At 42.2% G+C, this 23,477-nt stretch overlaps 1 protein-coding gene across 1 annotated transcript in view; it reads left to right on the top strand.

Moving 5' to 3' along the window:
* Positions 1–20,434, top strand: part of SPOCK1 (SPARC (osteonectin), cwcv and kazal like domains proteoglycan 1) — a 306,342-nt gene extending 285,908 nt beyond the window's left edge. Inside the window, exons 7-11 of the mRNA XM_054217393.1 lie at positions 5,381–5,497; positions 12,182–12,403; positions 12,996–13,058; positions 18,059–18,196; positions 19,218–20,434. Of these exons, the coding sequence (XP_054073368.1) occupies positions 5,381–5,497; positions 12,182–12,403; positions 12,996–13,058; positions 18,059–18,196; positions 19,218–19,408 (731 nt within the window). The 3' untranslated portion in view covers positions 19,409–20,434. The remainder of the gene's footprint in view (positions 1–5,380; positions 5,498–12,181; positions 12,404–12,995; positions 13,059–18,058; positions 18,197–19,217) is intronic.
* The last annotated feature ends 3,043 nt before the right edge of the window (positions 20,435–23,477 follow it).

Here is a 23,477-nt window from a genome sequence, read left to right as displayed (position 1 = left end):
CCTTAGTACTAAGTTTTCTTTAGTTAACTGCAGTATGAGTTATAAGGCTTGTTTTCTTAGTGGCTGGAGATGTGACAATATTGTTTTGCTAGGCTGGAGTAAAAATGGGATGTGAGAGAACATTCACTATTGATTTAATCTTATGCTTCTACAGGTAAGTTCAGTTTTAATGTTGATTTCTGGCACTGAGAACTTCTGAAAGTCCCTCCCTGGGAGAGTGAAATTAAATATTATACTGTTAATTTTCACCACCAATATGTATAGATTAGTATCTGTAGAGCTGAAAAAGTCCATAATGGAAGCACACCTATAAAAACCTGAGCCTTTACAGCATGCTAATGGCTTTCCATTAGGTCAGATTAATGTTTTCTGCTTGGTGAAAATAGGTATTTAGCAACAGCGCTTTCAGTTTGTTAGGAATAAATAACTGCTGGACCAACTGCTTCACCCTTGGGAATAAATCTGCACTTTCAGTGCTTGCTATTAAATCACTTCTGCAGGGTGATTTGTAACATCTGCAGATTCCGATCTGAGGATGTCGGTTGGATCCAGCTGCAAATAGATCCTCCTCCTGCGATCGCGCTGCCGTGACTCAGAGCAGTGACAGATTCTGCCACCGCGCGGGGTGCCACTGCCACGTCAGGTGCAGGGCACTGCGCACTCTGATCAAGTTGACGAGCTGGACGTTAACCGACCTGCCCCACCATCCCAGTTCGTAACAGCAGCAATACCAACCCGCCGCACGCAGGGAAGTCCTGGGCTGTGCAACGCATTCATCAAAGCCCATCAGCAGTGAAGGATCCGGGAATTACAGTTATATGGGGACCTGGTATCAGAAGGCTGCTAAGGCAGGACTTTCGGTGACGTCGGCAAAATAACGAGGATAAAGTCTTGTGGTTTTTCCCTTTTTAAAAGGTGTAGGAAATGAATTGAAGCCAGATTCTCTTATCTTGAAGAAAATACACACAGATGTGAAAATGGATGTTGCATATGTTTGCACTTGTGTCTTTTTCACAGCAGTAGAGTTTTAAATGGTTGTTGGCAGTTGACTGGACAGATTTCAATTGCTAGAGAGGGGCTACGGAGAGGTTCCTCCCTTGGTGTTTCTCTTCATCCCAGATTTTTTAATTAGTGCTTCAAGTCATGTCAATATCCATATTATTTGCAACCTACGTATTCTCTCCTTATAGATCCTCAAATAGCAAGAGACCCATTATCACATCTGTTCCTCCTACAGCCCTATTATTCTCGTCTGAGAAACGTTACTTGAAACTTCTATTAATAGTAAGGAGGTACATTTGCACTGTATTTTTCATGAAGAGGTTTCTTAAACGTGCTTTATAACTTATACTAATGCAAATTTATCTATGAGGCTGTTAGATCTGGGGCTCCTCAGAGCTATGCTTCCTAATTGTTTGATATGTAACTAATGGCCTCTACCGCCAGCAATAAATCATTAAGCGCTCTGGTTCCTAGACACGCGGCTGGACGCCGGGCCTGACTTTGTGTCTATTAAACTCGTGCCCGCTGAATGTCAGTCCACTTTGAAGTGTCTACACCAATGTGTCACAAAACAAACAAATTCCGATTAGAGACTTGTGAAAATGTTCGAATAAAATAAGTGAAATAGAATGCACTTCCACTAGGTAGAGAGGCAGAAATTTTAACCGTGCATGGTAGCATTAACATAAAATTTAATAGAAAAAATGTAAAATAATACTTTTTCTATTTTAACGTGCAGGAGAAGGTAGGATTGAGGGCATGAAATGCTTTAATAGAAATTTAACTGAACTTTGCATTAAATTTTTGAAGTCTTGGGAAGAAATTTATTATTCACTACATATTAACAGCACAGTTGGTTCCTGTTTTACTCATGAAACAGCAGTTATTCTTGTGAAGAAAGACTGCAGTCCTAGGAGGGAATCTCAACATCACATCCACTGTTGCATCATCCTTAAGCAACTTAAGGAATATCTCAGTGATTCACAAAAAAACTCTACGGTATGCAGAAAACTCCAGTTCTGGTCTTACTGTCAAGTTGTGCCTCAGAGTGAATTCCACAGGAAATCTGCAGGGTTTGGGGCATTTTTGCAGATTTGTTGGTGAAAATAAGAGAAAGCATCCTCCAGGGTGCAGGTTTTAAGACTGAGAGTGAGTGAATGAGGCAGTCTTCGAGGAAGCTACAGCATAGAAGAGGCTGAAAGCCTTTCCTGGTCCATCAAAATCAAGAGAATTATTGTTACGGAGTGACAGGAGGAGACGGGGGTCCTGTGGCTGTTTGAGCAGCTGCAGGCTATATCCGAGCTGGTGTAGGTCATGGATTGCAGCACTTGGGTACTGGCAGAGAACTGATCTAAGCAGGAATGTACATGTGCATGGTAAAAGCTGGTTCTCCACATGGTTAGCATTATAGACAAGCAAAAAAAAAATATATATAACGACTTCATTATGAATGGCATTTTACAGATCCTGACATGTTTGATTGGCTGGACTATGCAGAGAAATCATTTCGAGTCTGATTTACCATTAATTAATCTACTTCTTTTCCACTTCCACTGTGCATTTAATCCTGTTTTCTATTGCAATTTAAAAGCCTGGATTCAAATTACCTCAGTCAATGCAGTTTAAACCAAATGACCGCTTTGCGAAATGAATGAGGGCGCCGTCAGTTTGGCAGTGGGGTGGCCATCCTGCGCCGTGCCGAGGCCGGGAGAGGAGGCGAGTGTGCTCCGAGCCCCTGCCCTGGCACTGTGCGCCGGCAGGGTGGCATTGCAAGTTTGAGAGCAAATACAGTGTCCCTCAGAGCATTTGACTTGCCTTGGGTTTCTGCAGTGTCTAGGGTTGTCTTTGTATTTGGAAGTACACAAATCTGAATGAGGAAAACAGCCCTAGAGGGTATTTTCTTTAATACATATATTTTTTTCTCTGTGACTTGTTGACTGTCTGTGAAGCTCAGTGTAGAGACTACAGAAGGCACGGTGAGGGTGTCAGGAAGGCACAGGAATGGGTGTTTGTAGTCTAGAGCTCCAGCCTTGTCTTCCTAAAGATGTCATGTGCCACAATAAATATTTAGTAAGTATCAGGTTTGCACAATAAAACTACGTTACTCAGTTCTTGGACAACTGAATCCTATTTTTTCACACACTTGATATAATAGTAGTCAAAGCTGTGTTTACGTGTGCAGTTTTGACTGGAGATACATTTGTGAGATCCTCTGAACATATGGATAACCTGTCACGTAAGCGGCATTGGCTAAACAACACTTAACTAGTTATACACTGTATTTCTCTTTTTTCCCTTTGCAAAATTGACTTTCAAAGGACAAGATGGCTACTTGGCAGAAGAAGAAAGAAAGAAGGAAAGAAGGAAAAGAATCTTTAATTCTGAAAGATGTTAGATTATCAGTACGTTCCTTCTCAGAAAATGTTTGAAGACAGGTTATTGAAAAGAAGGCTGTTGTGGTCTCTCGTGTTGCTGTAGTTGGCTAATAATATTTTGGCAAAAAATATGTCTGATGAGAATCAGCTGATGACAATTCAACAGGGGATGCAAGAACAGCATCTCCTATCCCATGTAAAAAAAGTATCTCCCTCAATTTTAACATGTATTTAGGTGCCCAGCTCCTGTTGAAATCACTGCATGATGGAAATTTCTTTATCTTTATGGATCTAAAGTCACAAAATAAGAAATCATTCATGCCTGTCCAGAGCTAGTTCGTTCCTGAATATTTATTACCTGTAAAATTGGTCTTCTTCCTACCCCCTCGCCCCTTCAGGCAACATCTCCTGATGGGGGCTTGTTACAGGCAGGATGATGGAATTTGTTCTGCTATTGCTTGTGTTGTGATTTTTTTTCTGATAAAAGACTTTGTGAGTAACAGGCAAGGAACGACAGCGGCGTGAGGTGTTCCTTAGAGAAAAGATGGCATGGGTAGGCTCAAGAATCCTGTCACTCTATGAATTTTGCCTTAACTTGCAAAGATAAGCTCGTTTTCCATGTTTCAAATATAATGTTAATGGAAGTGAGAAAATAAAGTGATAGGCTTTTTCAGAAATGTAAGCCACTTTACAGTTAATATTGCGTCGTCTTCCGTTTATTTACATTAATTGTTGGGGTTTTTTCTTTAAGAACTGATTTTTCGTTACCTGGACTCAAACTTATCACGATAGTGATCTTCGTATTTTTATCTTTAATAGGAAAACCTGTCAAACTCTTTCAGCATTACAGAAAAATGGGGAAAACGTTTCTTTTTCTCCCCCTGCCCCAAATGCTAGTTTTTACTTTGCAGTTAAAAAAAAGCTATAATGTCCTATTTTTAACTTCGGAGTTATTTCTGACCCCAAAAAAACCCTGTGAAAACAAGCCAATGCTCGCCACAGCCATTGAGATATCAGCAAGTTCGTTGTAGTCATTGGAATCGTGAGTTTAACTTGGGAAGACAAGCTGGGGGGATTCCTTTGTTCTTCAGTAAGGTGGAAGGAGGAATATTATAATGTGCAGTGAATTGGAGAAGACATATTGTCCCTTGCCCTGTGAAGGATGTCTGCCTCTATGGCATAAAATCTTGCTCTGTATTCCAAGAAATGTCATTTAAAATGTAGAATGAGTGCACAGCAGGAATAATAAAATTGTCTGAGCATGTGAATTTTAAGCACTAAACATGATACAGAAACGAGAATATCTTTTCTGACAGAAACTGGTGAGTAATGCAGCTTTCTTCCTTCAAAATAGTCGCTTCAGCTGGACATTAATCTCTCGGCAGAAAGTTTTGGAAAAATAAGATATTTTTCAGTAAAATATGATAAGAAAATAAATGTTTCACCTAGCTAACAAAATGGAATTGACAACCTTCAGAGGTGGCAAAGTCTCATTTACAGTGTAACTGGTGCAACATAACAATTTTCTTCTTTATGTGTATAAATATGTATATGTATTTCCTATTACTGTGATAATAGCCTTATACTACGGCAAATGTGGTTATAAATTATTCCTAGCATCTTGTTCGAGTAGTATGTCTAGGCAAGTATGTCCCTCCTCCCCATCTGTTTGACTGATATTTTTCTCTGAGATCCTAAAAGGTGAAAACATTGAAGTTAAGTAGTCGCATAGCTCTAATTGAGAACTGCGGTAGCTCTGCGTGTCACTTCTTCCATCGTAAATCATGCCAGCTACTGAGGAGGTCCTTCAGGACAACTTTTAATTCATAATGACTTATATTTTCTTTTTAACTTGCATCCTTTTCCCTCTCCTTCTCTGGTACTTCAGAGCTCTTAATGAGAAGGATTTTACAACCATAAACAATATTTTTATAATAGACTACCTAGAGAAAGGCTTTTCGCTGCTGCTCTTGACTCACTCTGGTGCTTTGTTCTTTTTCTAGCTTGCACAGACAAAGAACTGCGGAGTCTCGCTTCGCGGCTAAAAGACTGGTTCGGTGCTCTTCACGAGGACGCAAATCGTGTCATCAAACCAACAAGCTCGGAGACGGCACAAGGCAGTAAGAAAACACCTTTCCCTGTTGAACGTTGAGTGTTGTAGGCAGCTTCCCAGCCTGGGAGCGCATTCTGCTGAGCACAGCTGTTAGAGCCACAATGTCGTGTCAAGCAGGTACCAGCAAATGAGCAGGGACGCGGGAGACCTGATCCTGCAAATAAATCGCTGCACCGCTTTCTAAAGGAGCTGCACTCATTCTGTGCTCTCTCTGGCCCAAACTGCTCTAAAAACTGGCAGTCAGAGACAAAGAGACCTTACAAGTTAATCAGGCAAATAACTGTGTCTGAAGGCCAAGGAGGTCACATCTACACCAGTAAATAAAACTGCTCGGGGACTCTTCTCAAGCCCTGAGGTTAACTAGCATGACATAGTTTGTGTCTGTACAGTTGAAATCCACGACCCTCCAAATCAGCGTGGCTGCATCCAAATCACTTCTCGGGGATGGAGCGTGGGGTATGCTTACCCCCCAGTTTATGGCCAAGCATTTTCTGACCCAATGTCAGCGGCATGAGCCAAAAACATGGCATACAAGCATAGGGAAAATTACCCCAATGTTGGAAATGACTCTCTTCAGTTTTATTTTGCAATTTCCTGCTAACACCTTATATAAGAGAAAGAATAATAAAAACATCCACATTGCAGCCATGGAGCTGGAATAGTTAAATGGTGTGGAAAGCTGGAATCTGTTGTGTCCAAGGTATTTAATAGCACCATCTTTGCTTCCTTCGATGCTTTTTTTTTAAGAAAGGAAGAAAATGAACAGTTTAGAGGACATTTACTCTCTGTGGGTTTAGCCAACATGACTGATTTTGATGTCATTTACCCACCAGGGAGGGGAAAGATTCAGATAACAGCATCAAAAGAGGTCATGTTCATCAGAGAGCAGATGCGAATTTATTTTCTGTAAGGACTCATTAATCCTTTTAAATAGTATGTCTCAAAACACGTGGGTCCCTGGGTTGCAAAGTAGGATGTGCAAGTTTTTTCTAGGTGTGTGACTCAACCTTCACTTCGCTGCCCTGGTGCTCTGGGACAAGCTGTCTAAGCACACACCCAATTTAAAGGGTTCGGTCAACTGTTCCCTTTTATGGCTCTTTTGACCCCAGTGCCCAGTTTCCCTGTAGTGTGAGACGGGAGAGGCTAAAGGTGCAGTAGAGCACGTCAGGATGAGCATTTACCATTGGTTCATGTCTCCACAGCCGCTCTTGTGCTACTTTTGGGCTTGTGTAGCAATAGATTGCTTCTTCCAAAAGACAGAATATGCCACAGTCCATATTGCTCAAAACCTCATTAATGCCAAGTAATTGTATCTTAAAACCAGGTGGTCAAGCAGCTATGTTCTGTGTAAATTGTCTTTTTCATATGTCCCTTACTTTACACAGTATTTACGACAGAGTCAGTATCTTTAAAACAGTATGTCCTACTTATTTCTTAAATGGTGCTCCAAAAAAGGATGTTACCATGCAGAGGAAGCCGAACCATAGTGCAAAAAGACAACTGGATGTACAGCTAATCATGGCTTCAGGATGTGAATTAATTCCATTTCAGAAAACACTGGAGACTTAAAAATTTGTCTGAAGGCCTTTGTGTCCAGAACCACGTGAAATCTCATTTCATCCGACTCTCCAAAGGATGCTTATCATGCAGATGAGCTTACCATAGGCCAAAGACCAAATTCACGCCCAAAAGGTGTTGGGTCTTTTTTTTTTTTTTTGCTGAAGCAATTTCAGTGAGAAAAACACTCCTGGTAATTCTACCGTGTTTGCTCTGATTCACGGAGGAGCTGTTATCTCTTTTTAGTTTAGTTCGATTCCTGGCAGCCGTTATATGAAAGGCTGCCTTGATGATCTTAAACACTTGATCTCAGCAATGTTCGTTTTTAGACTGTTGACTGAGTTTGGCACATTTTCCTATTTTCTTATGTGTCAGTTAAAAAAAAAAAAAAAGAAACTTTATGAGTTAAGATGCCTGAATTGTTTCTGAATCTCACAAAACTTGGGCTTGTTTTTCTTTTTAAGAGTTTGCAACAGTATCCATGAATTAATCTACACGTGCCAAATTCTGCAGCTCCAGTTCCCTCTGGTAGCACTGAAAATACACACAGAGTAAGGACAGCAGTATTTGTCTTCCTCCAACTTCAATCATTTGTAAAAATAAAAGACGTCTTAAGCAGAGCTCAAAATTCAAAGCAAAGTTCACATACCCAAGCTGAAAAAAAAATGTACGTGAATCCTGGCAAACAGGAGACACACGGCTCTGGAAATGTGCTCTGATGTACACATTGCCCTTTTTTATTGCTCTGCATGTGTTGCCCTCCTCACCAGGCTGATCACTTCATTAAACTGAACTGGTTTGGTTATGCATGTAGAGTCTTAAAAGGCATGCACATCCTCAAAGTAATCCATTTTGGGTATGCCCCTGTGGCGTTAAAAGGAACAGATGGTGGGATGCGATGACTAAGATGCCTCAGACACGTCAGCTGTCTAGAGAAGGTGTTCCAGCAGAGATTTCTCTATTCTACATTAAATTTTCAAGAGGTTACTGTGAGTGTAAATAAGCTTTTTGAGTGTATGAAGTTCATCCCCAGGTGAAGAAAAGAAGTACACTCTTTTTTTTTCTTTTTTAACCCTCTTGAAAGGAGAGGGATGAGGGCAAGTGTTTGTGTTTGAAATCTCAAACCTACGTTCAATGAGCTATCTGCCAGATCCCAGCAAACCACCGTAGGCCAGGAACTTCGTCTTCTGCAGGCTTTGTTCAATTGAAATCTCCTCAATAAATAATATGAGCAACTCAGGGGCATGCTTTGACATAAGGAACCAGTAAAACTAATTAGGTAATAAGAACAGATTCAAATTGCTCCTGAGCCTGTTGATAATTCATAACATTCCCGTATTGTATCTAGATAGTCTCTTTGGTTGGAGCGGGAGTTATTTTCCTTTTACTAGAGATCTCTGCAATATAAAGGATTTTTTCTGGGGAACATTTCTTCTCCTCCTTCCTTTATTTCAAGTAATGGGGGAAATTAGGTTAATTATTCCCCTGTTAATTTAATTGTAGTATACTTTAATAAAATAAAACTGGCTCATGTAAGTCAGCTCTTGAAGGGGGAAAATAATTTTATGTGCCAGAAGGTGTGTTTATTTTTAATTAGGATTTTCACTTAAAGACTTTTTTTAATTTAATTCCAGTTTAATTCAGAGGAGGTGGAGCGTTTTACGTATTAATGGGATATGAGACTTTCACATGTAGGTCAGCAGTTTGATTTCCTTCCAGGTCTATAGTGAATGAAAGTTGTTAGGATGCTGAACAGCTGTCAGTCAGAATGAGAAACATGATGGTCTCAATCCAGGTCCTTGAGAGCAGGTGTCCAAATGAGGGCAACCACCACCACAACTGACATTAATTGGCATCTGTGTTGGCAGCCCCTGCCAAGGAGCCAAGAGCAAGAGGGATACGGAGCCTGCACTGTTCTCTTGCTTCTCTCCGTAGGCCCCGCAGGGCTGACCTGACACACAGAAAGATGCAGAAAAGTTCTCACTGAGGCTACTGATAGGCCAGGTCTGTTGTGCTAGAAGCCCAGCCTATTAACCAAGCACTTAATCCATTGCAGAATTACAGTATATGGTTAATTTCATCCAATATATTGCATCATATTTGTAAGCAAGTGTATCAAAAGTCTCCAAAACAGCTAATTCATTCAGCATCACTTGGCCCACGTTGATGGGAGCATGCGACCTGCCAATGAAGGCAGGTGAGCTCCAAGAACCGTTTTCCATCAGCTGCCCTGGTTCCGCACTAAGTCAGAGCCCACGTTGCAACTCAGGGCACACTTTGCTTTCATTCCTCTGGCTGGGTGCCGAAAGCGTCCAGGATTGCTGGTTCTGGACTGCAGATGCAAAGTTGAAAAAGGTGATTTATGGGCCATAGCTTTTACCAGGAGACAATGTGAAGTGGAGATGGATACTACTGTTTCACTTTCAGCCACATACTGAGGGGCAATTAAAGAATTAACCTTTTCACTGGTAATAACCATCTAGCCTAAGGGCTTTGCATTGCATCTACCACTGTAATATTTAAAGACTTCCAGAGCACGCTGTCTAATAATGCAGCACTGCTTAATAATGCAGCCTCTTAATAAACCTAATCTGAACTCTGGTCACAACAGTGAAAGCTCCCTTGTTTAGAAGAAATTACAATCAAAAACTCTTCAACTAATGTAATTAACTGTCTTCGTAAGTGACCTTTCGTGATTGTATCTTGCATCCAAGCCCTGATGGTATGAGAGCAGCTTCGTATTCGCATCAGTCACTATCTTGGGATCTGCTCAGACAGCTGAATCCTGAGGGCGCGCTGCTGTTGTATCCCTGAATGCGTGTTGTACACACAGATACAGACGTCCCAGCAGGGAGGAAAACACGACTCAGAAGTAATCCAGAGACGCTCTCAGGGGCAAGTTCATGGCAGGATCTCCTCCTCGCTGCATTGATCCCTGCCAGTTAGGAGGTGACCGTTGGAGACCCACAGGGCTGAGCAACGTGGACCTGGTCGTAAAACAGACCTTGTAGTTATTCACCGTAACGGCAGTAAGTGCCACAATGGGGCGTAAAGACCGTCACCAGAGAGGGCATCTGTGCAGGAAAAGGGCAGCCAATGGAACCCAGCTGTTTTTTCTCTGGGAACAGTTAAACTGGGATAGCTGAAACGTGTGCCGATCCCCGCTCCACCATGCGGTTGAATGATCCACCCCTGCCTGTTTGACTGCTTTTAACCTGCCCTGTGGCGGGGGGTCGGGCACAGCGCACACCGCACGAGGCAGGACTGCATGCCCTGCTCCTCCCTGCTTTGTAAAAGTCAAGGATTCTTAAGTCCTTTCACTCAACAAGAGATTGCACAGTGACCAAATCCTGCATGCCTTCTTCATATGAATAAAATAATTGAAGTCAGTAGTCCTAATTGCTTCAGCAAGGCGAGCAGGCTTCCTCCTTACATCTATTCACGTGGCCTTTTTTCTTTTTCACGCTCCTCAAACTCAATTAGATAATGTTAGAGATAACAGCGCAAAAATGTGATGAAATGTTCAGCATGATCTCTCTCTTCCCTGCCCGAGCTGCCGCTAGCCCCGAGGAAATGGTGTTACCTTCTTCCTTTCTTAGAGAAACATGTGTTATGAATGACACAAACCTTCCCATTAGTTAACCCTTCTGATTGTTCCTCCGTGTCACTGACAGCCTTCAGCTGCAGTTACATACAAGAAGTGCAGCTTCCAGCGTAAAGCGCTGCCCTCCTTTGGATTAATACTTAAAATAGCAGGTAGGCTGCAGAGCTTGGACAAACTGTCAGCGCGATTCCAGCAACATCTTAGGTTTCAGTGTAACAAAGCAGCATCTTGAAATGGGACTTGACACTTACAGCAAATGAGGCTGAGCTTGACCTCTTTCAATGAAAGATGCAGCAAAAGGAAAAAGCCCGTCAGGCTTCTCCACGGGACCCGGAGCAGAAGGAGCGGTGCCCAGGCAGGTTATGGCACCAGCTGAAACAGCGTGAGCACGAGGTGCCCGGGATCTGTGGCTCAGGTACCCCCTGTGCCTGGAAATCCCCAGCCAATGTATGCGTGTGTCTGAAATTCAAATATTGTTGAAACCAATATCCATATTATCAGCTTTATTAGCCCTACGTTACAAACATGCTTTCTTGCATCATAGATAACTTGGAAATTAGTCCATGTTTGTACCAAGCATTGAAAATACAGTGACAGCACAGATTTATAATGCCCTGTCTTGTTTGTGAAAGAAGGTAACGCCACTGTTTTTATGGAGACTGCAGAGTACTGCAGCACGCATCTCATATACATTGTGGGTATCCATATGCGTGGCTTGGTCTTTCTGTGTTACTGCTGCTGCTGCAGACTTTTAAGGATTTGAGCTATTAAAATGAATGATGATGATGGTCTCCAGAGCGCTGGAAGAGCAGAATCCTGTATTGCTGCACAATCCTGGAGGCCACAAGGACAAACACTGCTGGTATGGCACACGAGAGCACGTGCAGCTCCTGGAGCTCCCAGCTGAGGCAGTGCCATTCTGCAGAGGGGTGCAAGAGGGACGCCGCGTCCCTTCTCTCCCCCTGCCTCCCCCAGAATTCGGATCAAAGCATTTTGTTGTCCAGCACAGGAGGCAGGGCTTCAAAGAGTGAAAAGCTGGGATGTGAGAGGGAAGGAGAGAGCACAGTAGGAAAGAATTTGATCAGGGAACTAGAAACGGGACCGGGAAACAGGATTCAAGTCGCATTCAGACTCAGTCTAGTTTGAAAATGCGATGGATGTGGTATTTGCTCCTTCAGTTTCAGTTTCTTGGAACAAGGCCAACCCACTTGGACTGAGGACAGAGAAAAAAAAAACACATAAGAATTTTTTGAGTAGAAATAACTTTGAATTACAGTAATCAGCTGTGAATCTCAGCCCTCCCCACCCCACAGCTCCTAAAGAGTGTGAGTAGTGCTCTAGTCTGTAGCTGTGCTCGGGTTTTAAGCTTTACACAATCAGTTCAGTCTTAGAATTTTGTTCTGCTTTGGGCAAGTCAGTTTAATGTTCGGAGTCCAGCCAAAATAAATTAGCAAGGCTTCAGCTTAGCAAAGATTCCACGCAGTGTGCGTGCTGGGGTTCAGCCGAGGACATCTGCCTTTCCTCTTACAGGATTTGACACCAGCATACTACCAATCTGTAAGGATTCCTTAGGCTGGATGTTCAACAAACTTGACATGAACTATGACCTGCTGCTGGACCCCTCGGAGATCAGCGCCATTTATCTGGATAAGTACGAGCCCTGCGTCAAACCCCTCTTCAACTCTTGCGACTCCTTCAAAGACGGAAAGCTGTCGAACAACGAGTGGTGCTACTGCTTCCAGAAGCCGGGCGGTGAGTTGTGCGATTTGTAGTACAAAGAGGAGTTGTTCGGGTCTCCCTGTGATTTCCATTTGCTTGATTTGCTTACGGAGATAGTTTGGTAATTGGCAGTCAGCTGCGTTAAAAAGCTCTTTTCGCCAGCCCTGGTGTGAAGGGGCCTTGTGTAACAATGTTTAATGTCACAGATGAACTGTATTAATATCCTCAGATCATTAAAACAAAGGAAGTAGTAAGTGCCAGTGCACACAGTCTTGCTGATACAATGCTCAAGAACTTAGTCTTTTATTAATGCAGAAATTAATCAATTAGCAAATCATAAATTTGAGAGCTGACATTGTGTCAGTTTGGTGAAAAGAGAGAAAAAATGGTTTAACAATGAAAATGGCCCCCAAACGCTATTCTCAACTACAGTGTGTTGCTTTTTTTTTTTTTTTTAATTAGTGGAGCTAATGACATAAATTTGTTTTGCAGTACAGTACCAGCATATGGGCTTCTTTCGTTCCCAGGTGTACAGTAGTCTACATTTCATGTCAGCAGTGAAGCCAGTCATTACTGAGTCTGTCCTGTACCATCTGGAAACTGATTCTCATACATTATATTTTAGGTCTTCCTTGCCAGAATGAAATGAATAGAATTCAAAAGCTAAGTAGAGGGAAGAGTCTGTTGGGTAAGTTCGATTACTTGCTATTCATTTACTCAACTAATTAAAGCTTCTGTGATTATTGTAACTCTATATGCAGTAATGGTTTTTCAATTAGAGACTAATGTTTGGAGTCAGGAATATGCACCACGGAGCGTAGGCCCGACACTATGAAATTAAACAAATAATGAGATAGCAACATACAGAACAGGTGTCAGCGTGGCAGTGGGTTCGGAACTAATTTACAGCTCTCCAGAAATGCAAAGCCTTGTCACCTCGTGGGTCAGAGTAAGTACGGGGGCTGCTGGGTACTCAAGCCTCCCATTTAAGAAGGGTGACTGAAGGTGCCGCAGAGCCAATGGGGTCGCGTCTTCTTCCCGTCATGGTGCAATGCATCCATTCCTTGGGCTTCAGTTTTGCTTGATCACCCTTAAAAATATTTCAGTATGTTCCGTGTATGTGAAAACAGGAATTAGGACCATCTCATTCTAGACAGCCCAGCAGGATGTGCCATGCTGTAAGATGTGATAGTGCCTGCCCTTCTCCCTGTTGAGTTTTGGGAGCCTGAATCGATTCGTAACTTACAGTGTTCTGATGGTGATCTAAAATCAGGTGAAATAAATCCCCATGTGGCATATTCCCATTTAATTGCTAAAAAATCAGGTTGTCGCAATGAGTAAATTTAAGGTAACTAATGCCATGCCCTAAAATCACAGTGTTACGTAGCCTAGTCTTTATGTGGCGGTATCTTATTGAAACATCTGTCCTGGTGCATTTGTGTACATGAAGTCAAATAACGCGAGGCATACCAGTGCAGATTGAAGTCTCCGTTTACAGAAAGCACTGCGTTTCACCCTTGAAGAGTCTGGCTTACGTCAGACCCAGGCTGTCAGGCCCATCATGGAGAACCCGTGTCAGGTTCTTACAGCATCTGTACAGCACCTTAGAGCTGCAGCACAGAGCACGCGTGGCTGCTCAGATTGCCGTCTGCTGCCCAGGTTGCTCTCAGACTCTAGTTTGTGGCATACTCATTAGCAGACCCTACAAACAGAGCTTCTGCAAAGCTCATCTTTGCCAAACCCTGCCATTCCCAGATGCCACTGCCATTTGCAAGGTTCGGGTACTTATGAACGATCCCAACCTGGATTCATTGGGTTCAAAAAAAAAGAATAAACATTCCCAAAGGCCGCAGGGACTATGGTTTAGTTCCATCATCCTTTCATAGCGAGTTCACGTAAAGATGAAGATGTTTCAGAGTTACAGCTCCTGCTGCTCGTAGCGAAGGGAGGATTGATCGCTCGGTTGTATGTGTGCTCCATTCAGTAAATATTTTGCGTTTGTGTTCGAATACATGTTGTGGCAGAGGAAGTCAGGGTGTTCTCCGTCTCATGGGTGTCATGATTTTCAAGGCCGCCTAAAAGAATAGGAAGCCCAGTACCTAACAGATAGCTTTGGCTATCCCATATTTATTTTACGCTTTGCTGTTATTTGCTATATGCAATAAATGTCATCTGGGTTGAAACATAAGTGGTTTGTTCCAGTGTGCGGGGAAAAATAATGGCTATATTGCAGGTAGTACAACGTGCAGGCAGTTGTAGCACATGTCGCTAGGATCTGATCACAATAGCAGGAGTAAAATGACAAAGTTAAAGCAGTAAGAATGGTCCCTTACCACATATAACTTCTAGTCAACTGTATTAAAAAAATGAGGGATGAAAGCGGCTAAGCTCAACAAATCAAGAAGTGTCAGGCATAGGTTGTTCCACAAGCTAGAAAATTATAATATAGAGAGGAACTCTTTGCTTCACCTACCTTGGAAGTCTGCCTGCATAATGGCATCTGTCTGTGAGATTTTAATCTGATCTCATAGCTATTTATACAGCGGAAAACATTGTCTTTTCTCTTGGCTGACTGAAAAATCATGCAAATGGAAACCAAAACATACACGTGACAAAACCCAGGCTTGTAGCAACAATAAAAATTGAAGAGATAAATATTTTCAGAGACACTAGTCTTTACTTATTCTCTTTCCTTCTCTGTCCCTGACGTATAGAGCATGACGCTTACAGTCTGGACAGTACGCACGAAGAAGACTTCTATTAACTTGTATCCATAGATAAAAAATGATGACTTTTGATATTTTGTTCTCTATGTATTTTTCAAAACACATGATAGTTGCAACAAAGTACTTCAAAGCCATTGCCATTAGATATGTTGAATTTGGAGGCTTTCAAATAGAGCCTAGCATCCCAGGGGACTGAATTAAAAAGTAAACAGTGCTATTCATCTTTTCCTACCAGATTTATCTAGAGTACAATTAACTGCAGAGAGTGTACTTTTAGAGTATACAACTGTGCAGCCTGATAATGCTTCTCCCACATCACTACGGTAATAAATTTCTGCTCCCGTCGCTATTTTCTTCCGTATCAGCCCTGTGAATTCAGCTAACATAATAGCTAATACAGGGAGCTGTGTGCCCGCTAGCTCTTAATTCTGTCAGGCTCCTACCTGTGGGCTTCACTATCTTTAGCATATAATTATTCTCCCCATGTGCTGTGAGGAAGGGGAGTATTATATAGATAAGGAAATGATGCAAAAAAAAAAAATTAAAAAAAGAGCTAGACGTCTGGATGCATAAAGAGTGTATAGGTGCAACAGTGCTGTTCAAGTTTGCGTGAAATAATTAAATACTCCATGGGACAAAGAGAGATGGGGGAAGCAGGATTCACTAGCCTAAGGCAGTTCAGTGGGGAGTGACTAACGTTTCATAGCGCTGGTCCACCAGTGGTCCTTGTGGGGGAGCACAGTCTGTGCAAGAACCTCTGGAGAGGAAATCTGAACTTCTTTCTCCTTCCAAACCCTGCGGATGTTCTCTGATGCCAAACCAAATTACGGGGTGAAATGCTCCTGCTAAATGGGCTGTTGGATGCCATGCTCCAGAACACGAGAGCTTGTAGCCAGAGCTTCTTTCTAATGAACACAGGGACTGGTCTGTGTAGGATTCACAGGACGAATCATCCCACTCTACAACAGTTGCTCCCAGTGACTCTCTGTCCTCCCCAGATTATCACTTGCACCTGACACGTTGGAGAGGATGTGCTGCAATCATCCCTCTGTTGGTTGGCAAATACTGTGACGTTAGTCTGCGTAGCTAAATGTTTAAAGCTCCAGTGTTACATACAAATTGGCACAAATTTCCCATGCAGAAGGAAAAGTACCTTCCACTCTTCGCTGTGACCCAAAGCGTGAATCCTTTCCACGCACAGTTATGTTGGCAGCGAGCCTAGGCCATATTTTTTTTTATTTTATTTTTAAATCTATGCTTTTTACAGGCAAAAATACCTGTTCCAAAGAAAGGAAATCTTGCATTGCCCAAGGAAAAAGAAAGAATGAGACAGTTTAAAATGCAGGGGTTGTTCCACGCTCACCCCATAATGCCACTGCAGTTTCCCCTTTGATGCTTCCCTGGAGCCAGATGCTCATCTGATATAACAGGGGAGCTCTAGTGACATGGGTCCAGCTGTGCTGATTTACACCAGCTCAAAATCTGCACCTGAGCACTTTTCCCAAGGTTGTGTATAGTCTGATAAACACCTGGAGTGCTCATCAGGGAGGGGACATGAGCATAAACGTGAAATAAAACTTTCTCAGTCAATATTGAAATAAAGGTTTGAACACTGAGCATTAACATAATGGTAGTTCCTATAAGCAAAGCTGCTATAAAATCATGCTTTGAAGTTATTTAAAATACTCTCACTAATGGGTGTGAAGTGGTCTCCGAAACTGATCCCATACACAAAGATTTCTGCAGACGTTCAAAGGTTTCTGTTCTCATCTTCCAGACCTGCATTAGCAGCACTCAAACGTTAGGCACAATCTGCAGCGCGATGAGTTTGGGAATTCAAGCATTCACTTTATATAGATGTGTGTGTGTATGAGATTGACTGACTTCCACTTTTATGTCTTTTATATAGGAAATTTCATGACATTTGGGACGCACCTTCTCATTCATTTTTTTCTGTGAAAAACGTGGTGGAAATAGCCCCTTTGACACATGAACTGTCTGAAGAGACTAGTTAAAAAGCTTACTGCGTGACCAGTAAATCACTGGTATCTTTGACAAAGGAGAAAAATACTTTCTCAAAAATCATTTGTGACAAGAAATTTGGGGGCAAAGGTGGGTTTCTGCCATGTTTCAAATTGAAGCAATTGGCAAAGGAGGGAAAATGACTGTACTGACCTCCCCTGGGAATAAAGGTAACTCATCTCAAGGGACAAGAGGGCTTTTCACATAGAAATACATTTGCTGTATCTGCTGAACGTGGTGGGAACAATAAAACAGGTTTCTCCCAAGTGCTTCCCTGTCTGCAGAAGCCAGAATGAACCGCGCTCTACAAGGCTGAACTATATTGGTTTTATTGTGAGACAAATCTTGGGCTTTGAATCCAAAGACTTATTGACTTCAAATCCTGTTGCCCCTCTCTGCAGTTTATGCGTTACTTCTCCTTCTACACATGGGAACTCCCAGTAAGTCAGAGGTTGGGCTTGAGATTAGTATGAATGGCAAGCAGATGGCAGATACCTTCCAGGGATAATTACAGTGTTGTGGAAAGACTTATATGATAAACACTGAAGGAGCGCAAATGGAAGGGAAATGCAAAATTAATGAAGTTGGGGTAATAATCCAGTTGGGAAGAAAAGTTTAAAACCAGGAGTTAAATCTGAAAGGGGCTCTGTGGGAATATTAATCATTCCGGGACAGACTGAACCTCTCTCTAGTACCGTGTGCCATCACCCACCATGTGCTATATGTGCACAAACACTTATGCACTGTGCAGTGACCAGGGTGGCTGAAAATAGTTAATCATATGTAATTTCTCCCTTTTAGGCACTAGATCATCACATGTATTTTCTTGCCAGCGTTGTAACGATCTCCATGTAAATAAGTGACAAGTTCATAATACCCTATATACCTGCTTGCTCCTACAGAGACTTGCATTACTGATTATACCTTATATTTTATTCAGGTGCTTTCATCCCCCGCTGCAATGAAGAAGGTTATTACAAAGCCACTCAGTGCCACGGCAGCACGGGGCAGTGCTGGTGTGTTGATAAGTACGGGAATGAGATAGCCGGCTCAAGAAAACAAGGGACAGTTAGTTGCGGTGAGTAATGATGTGCTTTCCTCAGACAACAAAGGAATTAACACTGTTGTAAGCCCTGCCATTGCTGTACGATGGAGCACGATAACAAAAGGGACAACAGGGAAACATGACTACCGGTGTTCAAAGTGCTCCTGTATTTTCCTACTCGGACTACAAATGGGGCCCTTATATACATATTGGTCCTTTGGACTAGGGGAGTGCAGCAGAAGTCAACAGGCAATAGCCACTGAGAAGAAAATATTTTTGCTCCCAGCCTGGAAAATGTAGTGATTGATATTAAAAGTAAGGCTATGCATGGTTATTAAATATATTGTTCTGTATACTCCGGAACGCACATTTACCGGGGCTTCATGAATAATGTTTTCCAGAAAAAGGAAGGCCTAAATGTGTAAAATTTTATAAATTAACAACCAAGCCCCACAATATTGCTGACAGGACAATGTTACGTAGGTATGTGAAATCGCCAATTAGCTGTTATACCTAGGCAAGCAAGAGCTCAGCCGTATCCCTTCAGAGTGCGTCAGTGGTGGTTGTGGGTGCGCATTCTTCTTCAAGAAGGAACTGAAAGAGCAGAGACCCAGAAGGTCTGAGATGCCCAGAATCACATCACAGGTGTCAGGCTCGATAGCTACCTATGCAGAGCGTGGTTTATGCACTCGAATAAAATCAATTTGTGGAATATTTTTAGCCTGGTTTACAGAGTTGTGATGAGATGAAAGTATTTACAAACGAGTAATGATTTTCTGGCCTGCACCCACGTGAACTGAGACTCCCCAGTCGAGTCTCTAGGAGGAGGGTGATGCATAGATTTTTACGCAAGTAAATTTTTTAGAGTAAATTGATATATATTTATCCCAGTTCAGGATGAACACTGAAATTTAGAGGTTGTTTCATGAATAGCTGAACCAATGAATTTGAAAAGTAACGCTACAAATGACAGTGGCTTGAATGACAAGGGTAGCGATGAAGGAGGGATCTGGTGTCATGTGAGGGAATGACCTTTCTTGCTCACCTGTTTCAGAAGAAGAGCAAGAAACCTCAGGGGATTTTGGCAGTGGTGGATCTGTTGTATTGTTGGATGATTTGGAAGAGGAGCCTGAAGCAGCTAAAAAAGACAAAGACGGGAAACTGAAGATTCATGTAAGAGCAGCTAATGAAGATGATGAAGATGAAGATGATGATAAGGATGATGAAATTGGTTATATATGGTAGTGCCCATCATAACGAGGACTCACGTTTTGCACAATATTGCAAGTCATATCATATCTCTGCAATTGTATCTGAGAGTACCTGGCACAAATATTCCCTCTCTACTGAGTTTAATTTTGTATAGTCTATTTAATTTGGAAGACAACTTTTTTTTTCCAGCAAGGACTGTTTGGAATACAGCTTTTGTTCAGTTGGTTTGGGGGATTTTTGTTCTAATCACAGGGGTAATGAGTTTTGTTTCAAAAACATTTCATGTCTTAATCCTCGCTTGCATAGCTTATTAAATATATCCTGTGAAAGAAGAATCGCAGAAGGGGCTCAACAAACCAACAGAAGGCTTAGAAGCCCTTCTCAAGTTAGAGAATTTGTGTCATGAAGCGCTACCTGGATCACATCAGAAACAGTTATTTTTCTTTCCTGAAGCAGGAAAAGTAGGTACCTCATTTGCTAGTCCATATTTGTTATGTTCCGGTAAAGTGTAGGTCTCTTTGGATGGTGATTTGCGGCTGCCCAGCACCAAGGGTTTAATCCAGAAAGAAACCAACTGGCAGGATTTTCTCTTCCTTACGTTCTCTGAGAATGAGTCCAACAGGTTTAGTCCATCCCACGCTGAAGGCAAGGCTCCCACCAGAGTGTAGATCAGCTCACTGACACTCTTCATGTGGTTAAGGAATATGTCTTTGATCTTAAGAGATGCTGAGAACCATGCAGCTATCATGGACCATGCCCTACAGGCAGGGAAGAGAGTCCATCTGCCTTTCAAAGTGTTTAAGGAAAGAGTGTTCTGTGAATTTGTAGCGTCGTAACCACTTCTACAGCTGTTCCTCAGCTTCTCTCTGAGCTCGTTTGCACTAAGAGTTGCACTAACGTCGCTCAGGCGGCCTCTGCTTCCCGCTCACACACTATGGATCTGCCCGTTCTTCATTTACTCTTAGCAATCCCTCATTCTAAACTTATAAAGCTGTCAAAGACACTAACCATCAAAAGTAATAAGCTGTCATTTTTTTTAATTTAAATAGTTAATATTTATTTGGCCTGGTTAAAAAAGCAACTTTAGGTGGTCGTGTTTCAAAAGCATAGCCCCTTTGCTCAAGTGTCACAAGCTGCACACTCGTAATCCAGACACGTAAAAGAGAATAGTGTTAAAATACAATCTGTGATTCCCTCAGCATCTCCCATATATTCATAGCTTTTCAATTATATCACAACATAGTGATATTACATTATTTGCTGTGTCCTTTCCCATTGCAGCTCTCTGATGCAGTGATGTGCTGTGGTGACCTTTTATTAAATTTTTGCTGTTTCAGAAACAGTAAGAGGTACCTTAACCCTACTCTTGCGTTAGGATACAGATATAAGTATTCTAGCGGTGCCTGTGATTTGCCCGTGAGTTATTTTGCAGAATGAAAAATGTGCTTATTACCCAGGAAACTAATTCGATGGAATATTTTTTTCCTCTGAGTTAGTGTTGGATATAGTATTGGAAAATATCCTGCTGGTTTGGCAGAAGTCAATTTTTTAGGGACGTTGGCCCAAGGGCTGTGGTCCTCAGCCCTTTCCAAAGTCAGTGCCCCCCACAGAGCCTGGCAGGGCTCTGCAGCCCCTCTCTCCTCTGTGCAGGACCTCTGCTTTTAGACAAAATCACAAGAGCAATACGAAGAGGAACTCCTTTCAGACACCATGTGTTGCAGGGGCTCAGTTGTTTTCTCCTCTTTCATTTCCTATTTATCTCGATCAATGACCTGAGAACAAAGAGCAAGCCTGCATAATTGTTATTAATGCAGAAGGATGCGTAAAAGCGTGAGGAATTTATTGTGTGTTGTTTCACGCCCCTGCATCCTCCCAAAAATCTGTCATCACAGTCATTTGCAAAAGGCCTGCAATCCTCCCTTCCTCAAATCCCCTTGGCTTTCCTATAGCTTTTGAAAATTTATTTTAAAATCAGTGTCCATGAGCTGCACAGCGTGCACACACGCATACATACATACGCTTTTTCTACTTGCCTTTCATAGAAAATGATGCTGACCTGCAAGAGGAACAGATACAACCAGCATTCCTTAAGTCGTATGATTTCGTGAGAAGCAATTGAACGCCAGCAGTAGCTTGCTTCTCAAACATCGTGGCTGGTTTCCTTCTGGTATTTTATTAACTAAACCCATACTCTCTGGGTCTAGCTCTGCTGTCCTGTGCACGACCTGCCTAAGGCACAGCGTTGCCATTTCACTCTTGACAGAAAACTGAGGTCCACGATCGGTAGAGTTGTGCTTATCCTCCTGACTAGACTCATTCTCCACACACAACCAGTTTTTTTTCTGCAGTCCTGTGTCCCTTTGCCACGGCTTATCCTGGAACTATGCCGTACTTCAAAGGCCACATAGTCAATCCCTTCTCCTGCCCCGCACCTCACAGGGGTAAAGCCTGGCTAACCAAGCCCTGGGTTACAGCCCTTCTCTGTCATGTGCAAATCTGCAAAGCGGTTAAATAAAAGCTGTTAAATAAGCCTTTGAAAGCAAATGTGGACGTTGTTCAGCCTACATGAGCAGACATGCCACCGCCATCCATTCTCAGCACCACTGATTCTCTCCTAGCTGTCACCTCTCACATGCAACTGCTATAAATCAGAGGTGGCAAGTTTTATATCTTAAACTATAAAACATCTACCATCGTCCCAAACTCACCAACGCGAACATGCGGTGGGTACCAGTCAAACTGCTCCGTGCCCAGCACAACCAGGCAAGAGGGCGGATGCCTTGGCTGGTTCAGATGACCTCTGGCAGCACCTTTCCCTTCGCACAGAACAAACACACACACCCACACACCCGCACCCCTTTTAATCCTACTGGCCTGGATTTTGGAAGACACCCCAGCCAGGTGATCGTTCAGTCACCTGCTTCAGTTGTTCAAATCTTCTTCTGAATCAGGGCCAGCATTGGAAAAAACATGATTTTTTGTTGACTAGTTCAGTTGGGTACGACTACAGGAACATTTAAAGATGGTAGTGTCAAATCACAGGGATTCACGGCCTAGTCAGGAAGAGGGCAGAGGCTGTCGGGCTTGGAAGGGCAGCTCAGACTATGGATTGCTTTAAAACCAAGTTTCCAAATCTTACAAAGCTATTTAGCAAAGCCCTTTGGTGATCCATTGGCATCCTCCAGTGGCTGCGGGATCTGCAGCCTATATATGCATATGTGTATATCTATGTGTGTCTGTGTGTATATATTTATACACATATATACGCGTGTGTGTGTGTCCAATTTGGCACGATGCATTAAAAAAATGTTTTATTTCTTTAAAAGAAACCGGCGATTCTACCGAGAACCAGTGCTCTTCCAGATCAAGCCCCTTCCATTCTTCATGCTTTGTAAAGGATTTAATTTGCTTCCAGCTTAATTTAATTCCTTCCTTTTTCTTCTCTTTTTTTTTTTTTTTTTAAAAAGCAGGACTTCCCATCTGCATCAAGTCATTGACCTTCCAAACATTTTCTCATTGCGAAAAATGGAATTAGAGTTGTCCCGTTCTTTTAGAGACACAAACCAATTTTTAATCTCATTTTCTTTTCGTATTAGAGACTATGAAATACTGTTAGGCATTGCTTTATGTTTCAAGGTGTCCTTTTAACTACTGCGGTTAAATCAAAATCTCCTCGAGTTCAGATTTCAGCACAGTTGGGTTTTTTGGGTCATTACTGGCCTTTGCTGTGAACACAAAGAATCCTTTTCCTTTTCTTCGCCTTTTTTTAAGCTGTTCTGTACTATTATTTTAAACCGTTCGAAGTGTTTATTTAATATTTATTCTACAGTTTATATTGAAAAATGTAAAGTTTATATTTAAAACAACACTGTTTGTTAGTGAATGCTTATCTTTGCCTCTCCAGCCTAGTCTGTTAGTCTCAGTGTACATTTCTGGCATGGGAATATTTTGATATTAGAAGTTTTGTAGCCTTTTTCCCCTCAAGCAGCAAATGACATAGATCTAAGGTCACCAGTTGATACAGACCACCAGATCGCTCAAGCTTAGCTTCCTCCGTTTGTTGGCTTTTATTGCAGTCCCTTCTGTATGCCATTCAAGTTCC

This window comes from Rissa tridactyla, chromosome 11, assembly GCF_028500815.1.
Source record: "Rissa tridactyla isolate bRisTri1 chromosome 11, bRisTri1.patW.cur.20221130, whole genome shotgun sequence".
NCBI lineage: Eukaryota > Metazoa > Chordata > Aves > Charadriiformes > Laridae > Rissa > Rissa tridactyla.
Note: the sequence above shows the minus strand (reverse complement) of the source record. Positions and strands in the feature narration are given on the sequence as shown.